At 40.9% G+C, this 16,278-nt stretch overlaps 2 protein-coding genes across 3 annotated transcripts; both read right to left on the bottom strand.

Annotated features, from left to right (window-relative positions):
* Nucleotides 1-356: 356 nt before the first annotated feature.
* fpgt (fucose-1-phosphate guanylyltransferase) lies at nt 357-6,226 on the bottom strand. Its single transcript, XM_063466249.1, has 4 exons — nt 5,651-6,226; nt 5,395-5,562; nt 2,727-2,819; nt 357-2,341 (listed from the first exon to the last, which is right to left on the bottom strand). Exons 1-4 carry the CDS (start codon nt 5,721-5,723, stop codon nt 933-935), a joined length of 1,743 nt encoding a protein of 580 aa, XP_063322319.1. The 5' UTR covers nt 5,724-6,226; the 3' UTR covers nt 357-932.
* Nucleotides 6,227-7,152: 926 nt separating this feature from the next.
* acot11b (acyl-CoA thioesterase 11b) lies at nt 7,153-16,135 on the bottom strand. 2 transcript variants are annotated; one of them, XM_063466250.1, is made up of 16 exons: nt 15,884-16,135; nt 15,003-15,201; nt 13,848-13,917; nt 13,339-13,399; nt 13,143-13,244; nt 12,899-13,034; nt 12,666-12,819; nt 11,846-11,965; nt 11,566-11,704; nt 11,364-11,419; nt 10,297-10,363; nt 10,101-10,184; nt 9,705-9,838; nt 8,471-8,602; nt 8,077-8,203; nt 7,153-7,949 (listed from the first exon to the last, which is right to left on the bottom strand). In XM_063466250.1, the coding sequence occupies exons 2-16, from the start codon at nt 15,190-15,192 to the stop codon at nt 7,791-7,793; spliced, it is 1,731 nt and encodes a 576-aa protein (XP_063322320.1). In that variant the 5' UTR covers nt 15,193-15,201; nt 15,884-16,135; the 3' UTR covers nt 7,153-7,790. The 2 variants fall into 2 exon arrangements, with proteins under 2 accessions (XP_063322320.1, XP_063322321.1); XM_063466251.1 differs by lacking the exon at nt 15,884-16,135 and adding an exon at nt 15,338-15,829.
* Between the last annotated feature and the right edge of the window lie 143 nt (nt 16,136-16,278).

Below are 16,278 nucleotides of genomic sequence, written 5' to 3' on the forward strand. Positions count from 1 at the left end.
AGCAAAAACATGGCAGCAACTCAGTGCATTTAGCCATAAAGACATGGTGACGACGACCCGCTGAAGTTCAAACTGAGCATCAAAATGGGGAAGAACGGTGATTTAAGTACTGGAAGGTGGCATGGTTGTTGGTGCCAGTCGAGCAGTATTTCAGAAACAGCTGATATGCTGGGATTTTCCCACACAACCATCTCTGTGATTTACAGAGAATGGTCTGAAAATGAGAAACTATCCAGTGAGCTGCAGTTCTCTGGGTGAAAATGCCTCTTTGATGCCAGAGGTCAGAAGAGAATAATCAGACACCTTTGAACTGAGAGAAAAGCAACAGCACTCCTTCAGGTTTGTTTTTGTCCTTTATTTCACATTTGTCTCATTTTAATCAAGTTTTACAGAAGGCTGAAGTTTGCCTTTGGTTTTACTGTCCTGATCGTGTCCTTCTAAGCCTTTTCCTCATAAAGACAACCTTCCCTGTACCTTTAATGAACAGTTTTGACACCTGGTTATATATCAATAAAGATGTGGTTTGACGACCATTAGAAAACATTCTGTCTTTTTCCCAAGGGTAGATGCATGGGTAGAGATGACCTTCACGATCTTCTGATGCAAACACAGTTATTTTGTTCTATAGGTAAGCCTGAAATATGACAGAAATTGTTCAGTTCAGAAAAGAGCTTCAAGGATCGTTCCTGGTAGGCTCGCAAGGGGTAAAGGTTCAAGCGATATTGGTATTGTCCAGAGGGGAAGAAAAAAAAAGTAAAGTTTTACCAAATTAAATTGGATGAACCCCTCCCCATGTTTATAAAAAGCTTGTATTGCAGATTGTTTAAAAAAAACAACAAAAACAAAACAATTAACCATTGAATCGTCATCCAGACTCATACAGACATAATTAAACTTTACATATGAACTAAATATGCATAAACATCGTCATTTTAGCTGCTCAATCTCCCCTTTATGATGTCATTATATAGTCCCTTCCTGAGCTCCAACATCTCCTCCAGGTTCTTAGATTGTAAACACTCCTGCATCGACATTAGCTTTGTGTCTTTGGGTAGGGGGCTTGTAGAACCACTCTGGATGGCCTGCAGCATGTTGAGAGCTGTTAAGAAAGAGCTTTTCTGGTCAGAGCAAACTGGAAACAAACAAGCGTTCCACAAATTACATTTGGATGCATCACCAGAGAACCTCAGGACTTCCTTCTCCATCCCCCAAATGGACAGACACTTTTCCAGGGTGAACCCAAAAAACTTTAGCTCTTCCATATATGCAGGAGTGCCCACAGTGTACTTGAGATTGTCATTAATCCCGAAGAAGACAGTAACAAAGCTGGTTTGGCCGTGGTGGTTCACACAAAGGGAGTGCATGAAGGCTTCATCAGGCACTGACAGGCCTGGACTGACCCAGCAGCTGCTGATGATGGAGCCTTTACCCACAGACACTCCTGCTCCCAGTCTGGAGTACTCCACCACTGATCCAGCACCCACAGAGCAACTGGGATTGAGGACACTGTACATAATGCAGCAGCCAGAGGAGCCCTCAGGGTTTTCATTCATGGGCACACTGAAGGCAGACGACAGGAGACCCAGCTCGTCCCTCAGAGCTGTGCGCTCAGTGAGGTGAAAGAGGTATTCTGAGGTGGTTCCAATGTGATAAAACTTGGAGTTGTTGAGAAGAATGACATTCAGGGGAGTCCCTTTGAGAAGGTGGAAGATCTTCTGGCGGATTTCCACCAGACTGCTCTCCTCTTTGGTGACATTAGCAGTGTTGTTGGTGTATTCTATTGTGGCCTTAGGGCCCAGTGCTTGAAGAAAGTCCCCATATGCATCTATCTCACAGCTCAATGGCCCCAACTCTGTCAGCACATTAAGAAGAGACTTTGCAGTATCAAAGTCCACATAATAGGTACTGTCTGTGTAGACAAATTCAGAATCAGTAAACAATCCACTCTGCTGCTTACACACAGCTCCACTTCCTCGCATCTTATCAATGCTTGGCTTGTGCAGGAAGTGCAGGCAGGAAGCATTCTCCATTTCTGAGTACGAAGATTTATCACGTGGATCCAACACAAAAACACCGTGGGTGGTTCCTACTGAGAGTGGGGAGGGGTGGGCTAGAGCTGTAAAGCCAGGTTTATCAAACTTAACACTCTCCTTCTCTGCTATACTGTAGAGCTCTATGTCATCTGCACAGGTCACTAAAACACCAGGCTTCATTTGTGATGGGAAATCCACATACATGGCTAGTTTGAGCTCCAGCATCTGAAAGATGGGGTCACCCAAAGGCACAGCCATGAAGATCTTTCCCAGAGCGCTGGCACTGGGCAAACGCTGACTGAACCCCCCTGGAAGAAGGAGGCGATTTAAAGGTGAGAATCAATTAAATAAAGTATGTTGCATTTTATAAAATACGTGAGCATTACTGTAATTTACAGTGGAATAATCAGACCAAACACTTTCATTTGAAAGCCCTAACTTCAAACTCATATAATCATAAATATGGGTGGAAATGCATAACAGATATTTTATTAGATGACTTGGTAACATTGCCATTCTGTGTTTTAGATTTTGTGTAGAAGTGAAATATGCTGACAGTTACTGCAGCTCATACTGGAGTAAACAAGTAGAACCCTACTGAAAATGTAAAGTGAGAAGCCAAAAGAAGACAAAGAAGAAGAAGAAGGAGGAGGAGATCATTTTTCACATTTAAGATGGAAAAATAAGAAATACCTGCATGAATCAGGATTACTCTCAGTCTGCCCAGAGACTTTCCATAGATGTCATTTAGTTGCTGCAGTGCGTACAGAGTGGAGCCCCCATTCCCTTGAAAAGAAAAATAGTAATAATAAAAACAATAATAATAATAATAACTAAAGCTGCAAGCAGTAATAAGAGGGCCCTTGTACCCTAGCGCACGTCCAAGCATCCTGCCTTTGAGCCATGCTGCGTTCAAGCTGAGTTAAAGCTCTGGTCTGCCGTGACTGAGCAGTGTCACAAGGTCATGTGGATGCTAATCAGGTGTTGTGTCATTTAGCTTCTGAACACTTATGCCCACTAGGTCATGATATAGATTAGCGGTCTCCAACCCCTGGGCCATGGACCGGTACCGGTCCGTGAGTCATTTGGCACCGGGCCGCGAGAGTTGAGGCTCGGGTGCGAAATTTATGGTTTTCAGGGTTTTTATCGTTATTTTTTTTAATCGTTTTTATCGTTAACTCTGTTTCCCTGGGTGTTTTCCTGTGTGTTATGAATAAATCTTCTTTTTTTGTACCGGTACTGGTTTTATTTTGTTGCATTTATCAGCGACACCTTAAAGGCCGGTCCGTGAAAATATTGTAGGACATAAACTGGCCCGTGGCGCAAAAAAGGTTGGGGACCGCTGATGTAGAATACCCACTAACTATATGTCATGCTAACTAGGGCTGTGCCATATCATACCGTTCACGATAATACCGGTATAATGTTGGGCAATGATAAGAAAATGAAATATTGCGATAGAATATGGGTAAAATGCGCATGCGCAGTGCCTTTGTTTTCATACGCACATGGCGGAAAAAGCATGGCGGTGACGGAGAATGAGAAGGGCGAAAGCGGATCGTTGAATGAAACACATGAATCAGAACTGGTTTGTAAAAATGCTGCAACTTCAGTGGTGTGGAACTGGTTTGGCTTTCGTCCGTCAGATACACAACAAAGCACTATTTTTGGTAGAGCATGCTAGCGGGCCGTCGTTATTACCGTGTTTTTAGGAAAATACGGCACACTTAAAATCAATCCTTTGATTTTTCTGAAAATCGACAGTGCCCCTTATAATCCCGTGTGCTTTATGTATGAATTCTGGTTGTGTTTACTGACCTTGAAACGATTTTATGTGCTACACGGCGCTCGAAAATCTGTCAAATGTGTTAGTACGACTTTGCTAAGCTACGAAGCCGCACCGCTTGATGGATTGTCGGAGCATTACGGCTATCGTAGGCAGGAGCCTCGCGGAGTGATACGTACTGTGCTTCAACATAATATTACCGTATTGTGTGTGTATAACCTCTTTTTAAGTTTTGTAGATATTATACATGATTATGCTGAGGATATGTCGGCCAGTTTCCACTGGAAATGCCTTTTGGTTAAACTGTCAGCAAGGAATTTGCATTTGCACTGTTACATTTTTATACAACTTTAATGCAGATAAAAAACAGCTGCTTGTTTAAGTGAAAATACAACGATGTTTGTTTGGTTTTTTGCACTAATAAAGTTGTGGAGTTGTAAAGTATTGTAACGATGGTTAAATGTTATATTAAAGTGACAGGTTGGTTATCTCTGCACGCTGTTGTTATTGCTTTAAGATACATGTTTGGTTGTGCTGCAGGAAAAAGGGAGTTAATGTATGCAGGAAGGGGAGGGGGGGCCTGTTGTTGTGTGACTGTACGGGGCTTGAAGTGAGGTTGTGTACGAGGGCACTCTCCCCGGAGTTAACGGCCCGTTTGCCTGTGTTACGGAATAAACGGACAAACTGAGATCAAACGTCTGGTTCTTGAGAACGTTACAGTATTTTGTCTAGTGTCAATTATATCGTCAGTTATATCGTTATCGCAAATTTTCAAATGTATATCGTGATAAATATTTTTGGTCATATCGCCCTGCTCTAATGCTAACATCATGCGCTGAGCCACCAATTAAAATTTCTGGTACATGGGATGATGATTATCACCTACTGCTGATTTCCAGGTGCCACTGGGAGGCCCCATAAGTGTGACCCAATATTGGCACATATGTGTCTCCAGACTCCAGATTGGACAATGTACATTTGAAAATGTTGTGTTCTGAAAAGCTTCACAATTTCTTCCAAAGCTTTTGGAATTTTAATTCGCTGATGTCTGAGCAAACATGAAATTTATCCATTAAACTCCATAAGAGGAGTTTGAAAAAGTATAAATCTTAGAAATGGTAAAATCACCACCAAAATGTCATCTTTAATTCAAAATGGCTGTCTTCCTGTTGGGTGGGTCAAGGTGGACCATTGACTTTTTTGTACATCTTGGGAAGTGTGTGCCAAGTTTCATTAATGTATCTCAAACTGTAGAGCTGTTCCTGATAAACCAGAAGTCGGAATTTCCGAGTTCCCAGTCAGAATTTGACTCTGGAACGCCCCCTCAACTCGAACTTCCCACTCGGAAAGTCTGCCTGCCCCAGCAATCCCGAGTTAACAATCCAAGATGGCGGCAGTGAACGTAAACAGTTGTAAAACTGTAAAATGTTTAATCTGTACAGTCACTGATGAGTATATGTGACATCCTATTTACAAGGCTCTATCCATGCAGTAAAAAGGTGATGCATTTCGTTAACTACTACTACTACTAATAATGATGATGATGACGACGACGATAAGGTAGTACTAGCTCACCTATCTTCGGTCCAGGAGGATCTGAGAAGACTTTGTAGTGAACTCCAAGAGGAAGCTCTTTTCTGTCAACTTTCTCGCTGATTTGCAGCTCGTACGCTTTTCTCTGACTCCCGTCCACAGCAGTCACAACCACAACATCCCAAAACTCACCAGGCTGCACCTCTCGACCTTCAGGTAAATAGGAAAAAGAACATTTATAGCTACTTTGACTAAACTTCAAGGCACATTGAGTCAGATCATTGACATTTAAGCTCACCACGCAGAGAGTTAAATTTTCTGAGTTTTTTTCTTGTAGCCGTTTGAAGCCTCCTTGTACAGTCGTGGCTCATACTTTCGTTTCTGATATAAACTAAATATAGAAACTAGAATGAAGTATTTCTAATATATATTCCACCACGGAATGACAGTCTCTTACTTCCGGGTTTGGTCACATGGCTCGTTGCGCTATCCAATGGGAGGAGGAAGTCGGAGCCCTTGAGTAAGTAAAGTAAGTCATTGTTGTCATCATTACGCCTGTCTTTACTAGATGCTGTGAATATGTGGTACTCGAGTGCCGCGTATGTGTATAGGCACTGCTAATGCTAGCGTGAACAGATACGTCTTGTTAGCTTGGAAGTTGTAGTGGGTTGAGCTAACTCTCGTCCCAACTGTTTATATTTGGTTATAAGAGCTGGAGCGGGAGAGTTATTTACTTTCTTTTTACCTTTCACTGTCAGACTCAACGCAGGAACACACCGGTAACATTAAGTTGTTTTCAGTTGTTTCTAATCACTCAAAATCACAACAGTACCAGGATCGACAGGCAGACTGGTTGCCAAAAAAGGTCTTGACATTAGGCTAAAGGAAAACTAAAGGACTGATTATCATGGTCTCTTAAAAGATAAACAAAGATTACTGCTACATATTACTCTACAAAATTGTAGATTAATTAATAGCAAAAGTAATTATAATAAAGAGGAACATATACTATGGATATATCTGTATTTATAATTGTAACAGCAACTCCTCAGTGATCTGAGGAGATGCTTTTGGTTGAATACTGTGCACTCAGGAAACATCACATCCTTCATCCAGAAACGCTGACATGAGATCCAACATGTGTTGTTACGCCAGTCTGTAGGAGAAGAGATTCATCCAGAGGATGGATGCTTGCTCCAAGTGAGGTGTGAGGAGCTGATGGAGACATAAAGGCTCCGGATACAGGTTAGAGCTGTGCTGCATTTCTTCTTTACACGGCAACAATGCTGGTAGCTCCCCAATCTGAAACAAGAACATCAAATGTCAAGTTTCAGCAGAGCAGTTATTTTTGAGCTGTAATAAGATAATAATCCAGGAATCTTTGCATCATTTGTTTTACTGAAATTCACAATCTTGTTTGAGTCAGCTACAGTTCAAATTTCCTGAAATTCGACAGTTCAGACTACACCGTTTTATATGCAGATTGTCTTTTTTTTCCCCTTGTGTTCACCCCTTTATTTAGTGCCTGGAAACTAGCATGAGCATAACAGAATGATTGTGCCTCAAGCAAAATACCTGGAAAACCAGCATAACCGACTCCTGCCAGATCAGATTGTTCACTCAGACGCCTTTTTATTCTACTTTGCTGGCCTCGTGCAGCTGTTACAACACTAGAAGCTTACAGTGGAATACTGTGAGTTATTGTTTCCTCTAATTTTCTTTCTGTTCATTTAAGAATGGTCAAGAATCCAGCGGGAAGTGAGCAACAATAAAATAGTTCAAATAAGCACAATCACATTTTAAGTTTATTGTTTCAGTTCAATCAAAACAGCTCATGATTTAAGATTCTTGACCTTCAAGCGTCCACATATGATACAATCAGTTCAGTTACATTTGTGCAAAACTATACATTGTGGACTAGAAAAAATATACAGAATCATTACACATGAAATGTACATATTAGCTCCATCATTCGAAGGTTTAATCAACAGTTCAGACTTTATTCGAGGTGATACAAAATACACGAAGAAAACTGAACATTTCAATTTTTCTTTTTTTCGTAACAACTGGCAGTGCCAATAAAAACATGGCTGTCTAAAGATAAACAATGAGATTCTGTTAAATATTTAAAACTACGTACCAAAAACTGATCCATTAATCTATAAATTAATATTGCACAGAAGGTTTAGGCTCTAAGAGGATTCAAATCCAACATTGAAAATATAGTGTACCATTACTGCACCATTATTACTGGTGCAAACAAGTAGAAGCTTCTACAAATCCAATGCCTTGTATAATCTCAGCGTTTCAAAGTTAACGTTGGACTTTACTGGCTTTTGTGAGCACCTTTACAAGAAATGGGACGAACAAAGAGGACTGATCCTGTTCTTTCCTCCTGATTCTTCTTGTTGTCTCAGTAGACTGTGGTAATACTTGTGTCACAGCACAGAGGGCGGCAGAGCAGCCAAGCTATCCTTGTTGGCCAGCAGGAATTGGCTGCAGGCTGAAAAGGCGCTGTAAAAGCTTGAGGATAGGCCCGCAATGTCTGTGGAAATGTAGGGGAGGACACCTGGTGTGGCCTGGTTGTAGTAGGTGATCTGAAACACAGGAATCACAGCATGTGACTGATAATTAACCCTTTCCATTTTTTGCTTTAGTTTTGGAGCGGTGACTACGCAGCGCAGCAGCTACAGGTTGTGTTTGTGCCCTTTTCATTTGGCTAACCTTGGTAACAGAACTGGACTCTTCCCAGATTGTGAAGCCAGCACAGAGCACCTCTCCCCTCGTGTACTCTTCCGTAGGCGGGTGAGTGGGCAAAGTGACTGAACGTAGAGCGATCAGATACGGGTCTCTGAGATGAACAAAGGCAGAGAGTGTCATGAAAACTTATAAAAATGCAAACATGAAGCAGGGAGTGTAATACCATAACTGGTTAATAAGTGGAATAGAAACTCAATAAGCACTTAGTGTTTTCCCAAAAAGTTGGTTCTGTTCAATCAGCTTTTTGGGATTCCCTCACCTGGATGATTGAGCATCAAGACATTTTAACCCACACAGAGTTTTGTTGAAATGAAGTGCGAAATTATCATGTGATGCAAGCAAGGTCATATCAACACACCTGGAATCACAGGGCTTCCGTCTAGATGCCAGCAAGATGAAATCCTTCCCCTTTCCCCCTTTAGTGACAGAGGGTGTAGCTACGCGATAGATGGTGTCATCCTCATCTGCCTGGTTGATCACCTCACACTCCCTGCAGTTGAAACCCAGTGATGTGGATGTTTAGAGCTTTTAGATTATTGAGCATTATGTCACATTAAACAATCCGGTTGTGTCACTGAGTTTATTTTGAATATCCAGTGTATATAAGTGGGTTAGTTTTCATTCTACTGCAATAAAGAGCTGCATATGTTTTTGCCCCATTATGGAACAACATTGAGAGATTACATGTAAATGTAACAGTCTGTCAGCCACGTTGTTTACTGTATTTGTTTAAAGGATGCATTAGCAATGCATTAAACAGTCTGTCCAATAAACTAAGATTATCTTCCATACACTGCCTATGTGCTGGAAATATATGGAAATAATACTGTATCTAACATTACCCTCCTGGTCAGGGGGATTTCCAAGATTTTTTTAAATAGCGTGGCAGAGGTGGCAACCGAGTACCTGTCAGCGGAGGATGTGAAATCAGAAAATTCTGTCAGAAATAAATATCAAACCAAACCTGCTGGAAACTAGTTACATTTGATGATTTGTAATAATTTCCACTTTGCACAGACCTCCTGCCTCCAGAAACATGCATTAGAAGATGTGGCTGTCCCATAAACCATATGGTCGCCCCAAAGAAGCGCAAGAATCAGCCTTGAGTGGTACAATCACACAAAATGTGTTTTTCTGTCAAGTGGTAGAAGTAAAGAAAATGTTTCACGCATCCTTTGTTTTCAGTTCATTTTTGTGAAATAAATTACTTGGGGAGTTGTCAGTGGACTATACCATTGTGAGTTATTGGGGGGGGGGTCATTTCTCAGAACATTTATTGTTCTGAGCATAAGCTTTCAGTTCCTCATTGTGATATCTAACACTCTATAGTTATACTGACAGTAACTTTTCTCCTCAGTAAAAGGATCTGAACTCCACCCTCACTCCCTTGCATTTATATGACAACATAATTATTGAAGGGGCAGTGCCACCCCAGGCCCCATTTTTAGCCACTTCCCTGCTCTTGTTTCCATTTGCAGTTGTTCTAATAATAAATACTCCTGGGGAATATAAGCCTCTCTGCTGTTGCAGCCACTGTAAGGTGCACTGATTCAGATGCTGCTGCTAAATACCAAATGTGTCTAAGTACTGACTCATAATGCCGGTCCCACTCCATTCTCCTCCTCAGGTCTGACAGTAGGTGGAACGTCTGCTCTGCCGAGACTCTGACGTTCATCTCCACCTTGAAACACAGCATTTGGTTTTCCTCCAGTGTGTACAATCTGACCTATGAATTAAAGACGTCCACAAAGAGGAGGCAGGTTCAGTGTCTATAAATAGCATTAATTTCTGGTACCTAACTGGTCATTATACATGCTCCTGGAATGACTTATGCTAACTTTGGGCATAGTTTTCTTGACCTATTCTGCAATATTAAAGAATCTACATAAAACACTATGACCCATATTTTGAGCACCTCACTATAACTGCGCAAAATGCTGGAAAATCCAATGAGCTATACCCTGAACAGATATGCAAACATTTGTGACCTTATTTTTCTCCGAAGCCAACACCCAGTTGTTCCTGTTGTCCATTAATTTCAGCGCTGAGACATTGTTGTAGCTCAGGTACATCTGAAAATATAAAGCGTTACTTTGTATACAGTAGCATTATCGAGCTCTAAGTGTCTCTGTTAACAAAACAAAAATAAAATTAGATAAAAATTTAAAAAAAACAAACAAACACCTGGTTACTTGGATCCCAGGGAACAGACAAGGGCACTTCAGTTTGCTTGCAGGAGATAATATATTTCCTGTAAACATGAAGTACAGCAATGATGTACTGTAGCTCAGGGCACTACAGAAAGACCAAAAACACAAGCACTTTTACTCAAGCAATGACCCAACACATTATGTTATCAAACAGAGGAATAAAGATTGCACTGTTTAGAGTTGAACAATGAACTCATTATGCCTGCTCGAGTCTGCAGTAAAGTCTGCTCAGCCGTGATGCATTGGTCTGCCAAGTCATTAGCGCCTGCAAACTATTGTAAACAATGGATTCGATCATATGACCAAAAAGTAAATCCCGTGATGAGACTGTTTTAGATCCACTGCTTTATAATGCATCATGATTAACAACATGTTTGCATACAAACACGATTTAAAAGGTTCAAAATGTAATTTGACTAATTTACTAAGGGAATAGATTTATTGTGACTCTTTTAGAAATATTGGTTACTTATTTATTGCAAAGCATTAAATAGCCTAACCTGTACGCTGTCAACAAAACAATCTGCAATAAACAACAATCATTACTCTGACACATAAACAGAAAACAACCCTAATTGTTTTAAAAGGGAGCTGTTCTACTCTACTGTAGAAGGGTAGCTTTGCATTGTACAAAAATAATTCGTAGTTATTCTGTGCTGGGCCTTTGTGCAGCCCCTCAGTTGAAAAAAAGCCATTTTAGCTCACTTCCAACATTCATCTGATTCGTTGCCCCTCAAAAACTGAAGGTTTCCATCCAATGTGCAGAGCTGTGGACTGGAATGATGATACTGGAGATATCTACTCTCAGAGACATCAAACGGAGCTAAGAGTAAACCTGCCTTCCTTTGGTGACAGAAACTGAAAATATTTGAGTCTTTAAAGTACTCCAAAGCCTGAAATTTTGGCTCATCGAAATTATCAGCATGTACACCGGCCTCATTATTTGAAATTTCGGCCTTTTTCAAAATGTGAGGAACCATAACTTTAACAATGTAAATATGACAATAATTTGATGACACAAAAATAGCTATAGATATTTACCTATCAAGGCGAATCTTCTTTCTGGCAATAGCTTCTTGAAAGCGTCTTTTTCCATCCTGTAAAACAAGAGATGATCTAAGACTGAAATTCTTAATATGTATACTGTGTACAGTATGTTAAAAAAAAGTTTATTTTCAGTTCACCCTTCATCTGACTCTAAGGGCCTCTAAAAATATAGAAATAAGTCACTCGGCTAACTTACCACAGGCTCAGGTCGTATCCGTGGCAGCGTGCATGGTTTCCTGTCACTGTCCAGCACCTCAAAGGTCATAAAGGCACTATTTATGTGGCGCAGAGGTTCTCCACCCTGGTAGGCCTCAGCACAAACTCCCACCTCCATGCTAGTGTGGGCAGGAATGTGGGTTAAAGAAAACATGCATCCAGCAAACAGCACTCCAAGTGTTATAATCACAAATTAGAAGGTTAAATATTTAATGAATTGTTTTATTTTCAGAAATATTTGTCATAATGTGTCGCTTCACCTGTGCTTGAAGGCATTGTTAACAATAGCTTTCAGTACCAGTCGGTCGCCGATGTGAGACGGGCCACGAAAATGGAACATGTCTATGGACCTCAGGGTTGGATGAGCGTTACACAGGCGACTGCATCGAAGTATAAGGAAAAAGAAAAACTGTTTTGATTGGATTTGTTTGGCCTCATTACAAATAAACTTTTGTCAAACAAAGAACAGTTTATCTTTTGGAAACTCAATCTCCTTTTTTCCAGCAATTAGATGAGAATATCAATACGTGTGGCAGTGCCTGCTAGCTTCCACCAAATGCACATGACAATAATACACACTCACTGGCCACTTTGTTAGGTACACCTTCATTGTACCAGGTTGGATTGCCTTTTGCCCTGAGAGCTGCCTTCAAACTTTGTAGATTTTTGTCGATATTGACATGATAGCATCTGCACATTCATGATGCAAATCTACCCTTTCACCACATCCCAAAGGTGCTCTGTTGGATTGAGATCTGGTGACTGTGGATCCCACTTGAGTCCAGTGAACTCATTGTAATGCTCAGTGCCACGTTATCCTGCTGAAAGCAGTAATCAGAAGATGGGCACACAGCATCAATACTCAGGTAGAGTAAGCCGTTTAAAGGACGCTTTCATCAACCGTGGATTTTCATCCAGGGAACTAAAGCTCATGTGATATCTTATTGTTTTTGGACCATTCTTACAGTAGGTGTACTCAATAAAGTGGCCAGTGAGCGTATCTCTTATCCAACTCTTGTTGGATGTTTTTGCTGTTTGAAAACAATTATATGTATACAAATATAAAAGCTTTGTGCATACCTTGCTGCAATTGTAGCCACATTTTCCATCCAGGCCATAATCTGGCCCCCAAAAGTGCTGACTTGGTGGTTGGCATGGGGCGGAAGCACCAGCTCTACACTCTCAACACGTGTCCGCTCAGCTGGCACAGCGTCCTGATACTCCTGGCATTCTCCTGATGAGTGCACAAAAACAAGGACGTTTAATGAATCTGTTTTTTAAGTGCCGCGTGCTATAAAGACTTATGTCTGTACCCAGCTGAGCTGTGCTGCTGCTCAGTAGGTCTGTGATAATCTCAGCGTGGATGAGCCTCATCCTCCTCCGCTCTGCTGCCAGGCTGTACTCCATCTGCTCCATTTGAGTGCGAGGAATCACCTGCTTCAGCTGTACCTGTGAGGACATAACAAAAAACAAATTAAAAACAAAAAAAGAGCCAGAGATGTTAAATCAGATTTATTAAAATCCCCCTCTGCCCATATTTTGATCCGTGCTCTTTACCTTCCCAGCTTCTGTCCTTCTGGCAACAAAGGTGGCAAAGGCGTGGCAAACCTTCCACTGCCTGTCAGTGTAAAGGTCCTCGCAAGTCACTAAAATGCCCACCTGAGATGAAAAGAATCACTGAAGTCATTATATTCTTTTCCTAAAATAATAAAAAGTTTAAATATCCCAAAAGCACAGAGTGCCACCCGCTAACCTCCATACTGGACGTAAAGGCTCTGTTGACCTTTGCGATGATATTAACAACCTTTCCTACCCTGGAGGAGACAGACACAGATGCCATTCTTTACTATCAACAAGGAGAAGTATTTGTACTGCACATACTCTGAAACCTTTTTGCTATGAGACATAATTTTCAGTCAAAGGCAAGGCATGTTTGGCCATGACACTTGCTATCTGCAATTGGAAAGAAATGTTTACTATATTTTCATGAGTCACCTCTTATTTTTTTTAACGATTAAAAAAAATTGAATCAAGATTTATGGAGAATATCATAACTAATGATTTGTAACCATAAAACTGTCTTTCTTGTTTAGTAGCATTTGTCCTTCAAACTTTACTAAAAGTTGAGTTCAAGTTGACATTTTATCCCAAAATGACCCTTTTTTCTCTCCTCTCCTGGCACTGCATGCAATGTGTTGTCTCTGCAGTCATTACTCAGTTTGAATTAAACCTTGGCAGTCAGTACTAAGATTAATACCTTACCCTATGGTGTGTTCAAAATGAATGTCATCCACCGATGCAGTGATACAGGAACAACCTGCATGTCTCTCAGCTGGAAGATCAGAGATTACACAAAAAAATTAAGCAGTGCAGCAGAAAGCATATGTGCAAAATACTAAATACTAAATTTTTATAGGGAGAGTGGCTTATTGAGTGGCTCCACAGTGTAGTGGTTTACACATTTGCCTAACAAATAAAAGCTCCCTAGTTCAATCCTGGAAAGAGGTGCAGATCCCTTTGGGGTTGCGTCATATGACATCCTGCATAAACACTTTGCCAGATGAAACGATTGGAGATTGTTATTCGGGCCATTATGTCATCATGTGTGGATTTTTGTAATTAATTTGTCAACTTTTTTTAACAAAACTTCCTTGGAACATTTGCAGGTTGTTCAGAAAGCTGCTGCAAAGCGTCAACGTCTTCTAAGTACTAACATGTCACACCATTTCTTGTTTAGTTGCGCCCCCTCCCCTAATTTCAGAGTCCACTTTAACAATCTGGTTTTGACTGTTAAAGCTCTGCATGGACAAGCAGAGCTTTTACACCCATACGTCACCAGCAGATCCCTGAGGTCACGTGATAAGGGCCTGCAGCACTAAGGGTGACAGAGCGTTTTGCAGCAGTGGCCCTCAGACTTCTATGTAGCAAGAGCAGAATTTATGAGTCCCCGAGTTTCAATTTTTCGTGATACACTGAAACCTTTGAGTATTTTTGCAAGTATCCCTGTTGAATAAAGTGCAGGAAATCAGCACTGTGATATGAGCATTCACGTAACATGATTGAAGATTATAGTAGGTGTGACAGCGATTACAAAACAAACAGCATCAAACACGTTTAAAAAATTCAATGATCAGACTCTAACTCATGCCCATTACTTCCACCTACAATACTTCAGTTGAAATGATGGTGGATGGTTAATGGTGCTACCATGGTCTGTATTCAAGGTTGCAGTTGCATTCAAATGTTTGAGTTAATGAGCGACTTGCCAGAAGCAGAGTTACAGAAAGCTCATAAGAATTTTAATGCAATCATTTAGCCTTTATTTGCAGCTTTAATCTGCATTTGGAATGAGGCGCATCAGAGAAGAGAATCTCCGATTAAACTGTACATGTGAGAGTTTTTCTGATCCTTTCCTACCAGATAAACAGGCTGTGGAGTCCATCCACTTCAGCAGCTGTCCAACACTCAGCTCCCCACAGTGATTGGCATGACAGGGCAGCACGATCTGACTCATCTGCACTTCAGTGGGGTTTCTGTACACTTCCCCACTCTCCTGGATGAGCAGGGGGTCCGGCATGGTGTCTGAATCTTTATTTTCTGAAGTCATATCTCACAACTCCACAGAAAGGAAATACAGAAAAAGAAACAGTTACAGCAGAACATTTTGTGTCAGACGTGATGGATATGATTCAAGTCAGAACAAGTGCGATATTCTATAAACATTTGTGAAGTCAACAAGCTTAGAACCAAACCTGAAAACTGCAGGTTGATTTCGTCCAGCACTGCAGCATAAGACTGTAAGCTTTAAATAATCTGCAGCTAGGTTTGTCCTCTGTATTGCTCAACATTTTTTCACCCCTTACTCAGGGATCAGGAGCAGAAATGCATATTTATGAAATTAAAACTCTGGGGCATTTTAGGAAGTGCTCTAAAACTATGCTAATTTACATGTAGCCTAATTGCAGGTTGAGACTCGTCTTTTTTTAAAAGTCGCTATCACGCAAACTATTTCTGGGCATGCCACTAAAGGGGGCATTCATGGAAAGTATTTGGTGGGATAGAAGTGTTTGCCCACAGCTACTGCTCCAGTGGGGTGAACATTTAGTCACCGGTCTCTCTTTTAAGTTATCAATGGCCGGGTGTAGTGAATGTGTAGTAAACACATTTGTAGAGAAATAACGCAACATTTGAAATGAGCGTCTCACTTAATTTAATATTTCAGCATTTAAATATGTTATCCTGTGACAGCTATCACGCTAATGACGTTGTAAACAAACGACTGAAAATTGCTTACTCACTTGAAAACTTCCTGCTGAAGCTGAAGTCGACAAAAAGTCCGTTTAGTGCCAAAGAGTGTCTTGTGCAAAACGCAAAGGCAACAGAAAAAGAGCACAGAGCGACCCCAAAGCGGTGGCTCTTCTCATTTCACCCATTCCCCAATAACACGGCAACTGAATAAACACACACAACTCAGGTTTAGTGAAAGGTTTCGCCACTGGAGGGAGAAAGGGGGAGAGAGACCGTCCCCTGTAGTGGTTTTAGTGTTTAAGGTGGAATTAGAGTGCATGTCTTTAAGTTGGGAGATTCATAGCGTTATTCAAGAAAAACGTAATACATATCATTTTATAAGTAGCTGAAAAAAATAAAGACTAAAACTAACTTTGTATGTGAAAAATACTACTTGAAAAATACT

The sequence above is a fragment of the Pelmatolapia mariae genome, linkage group LG23 (genome assembly GCF_036321145.2).
Source record: "Pelmatolapia mariae isolate MD_Pm_ZW linkage group LG23, Pm_UMD_F_2, whole genome shotgun sequence".
Taxonomy (NCBI): domain Eukaryota; kingdom Metazoa; phylum Chordata; class Actinopteri; order Cichliformes; family Cichlidae; genus Pelmatolapia; species Pelmatolapia mariae.

Bases quoted from the DNA above. Each gene is read 5' to 3' on its own strand.
- fpgt (XM_063466249.1), bottom strand. From the start codon at position 5,723: ATGAGCCACGACTGTACAAGGAGGCTTCAAACGGCTACAAGAAAAAAA. The intron at 5,563-5,650 runs GTGAGCTTAAAT...ATTTACCTGAAG, and splicing joins AAAATTTAACTCTCTGCGTG to GTCGAGAGGTGCAGCCTGGT. The intron at 2,820-5,394 runs GTGAGCTAGTAC...TTTCTTTTCAAG, and splicing joins TCCTCCTGGACCGAAGATAG to GGAATGGGGGCTCCACTCTG.
- acot11b (XM_063466250.1), bottom strand. From the start codon at position 15,192: ATGACTTCAGAAAATAAAGATTCAGACACCATGCCGGACCCCCTGCTC. The intron at 13,245-13,338 runs GTTAGCGGGTGG...TTTTCATCTCAG, and splicing joins CCTTTACGTCCAGTATGGAG to GTGGGCATTTTAGTGACTTG. The intron at 11,705-11,845 runs GTGAAGCGACAC...TGCCCACACTAG, and splicing joins AACAATGCCTTCAAGCACAG to CATGGAGGTGGGAGTTTGTG.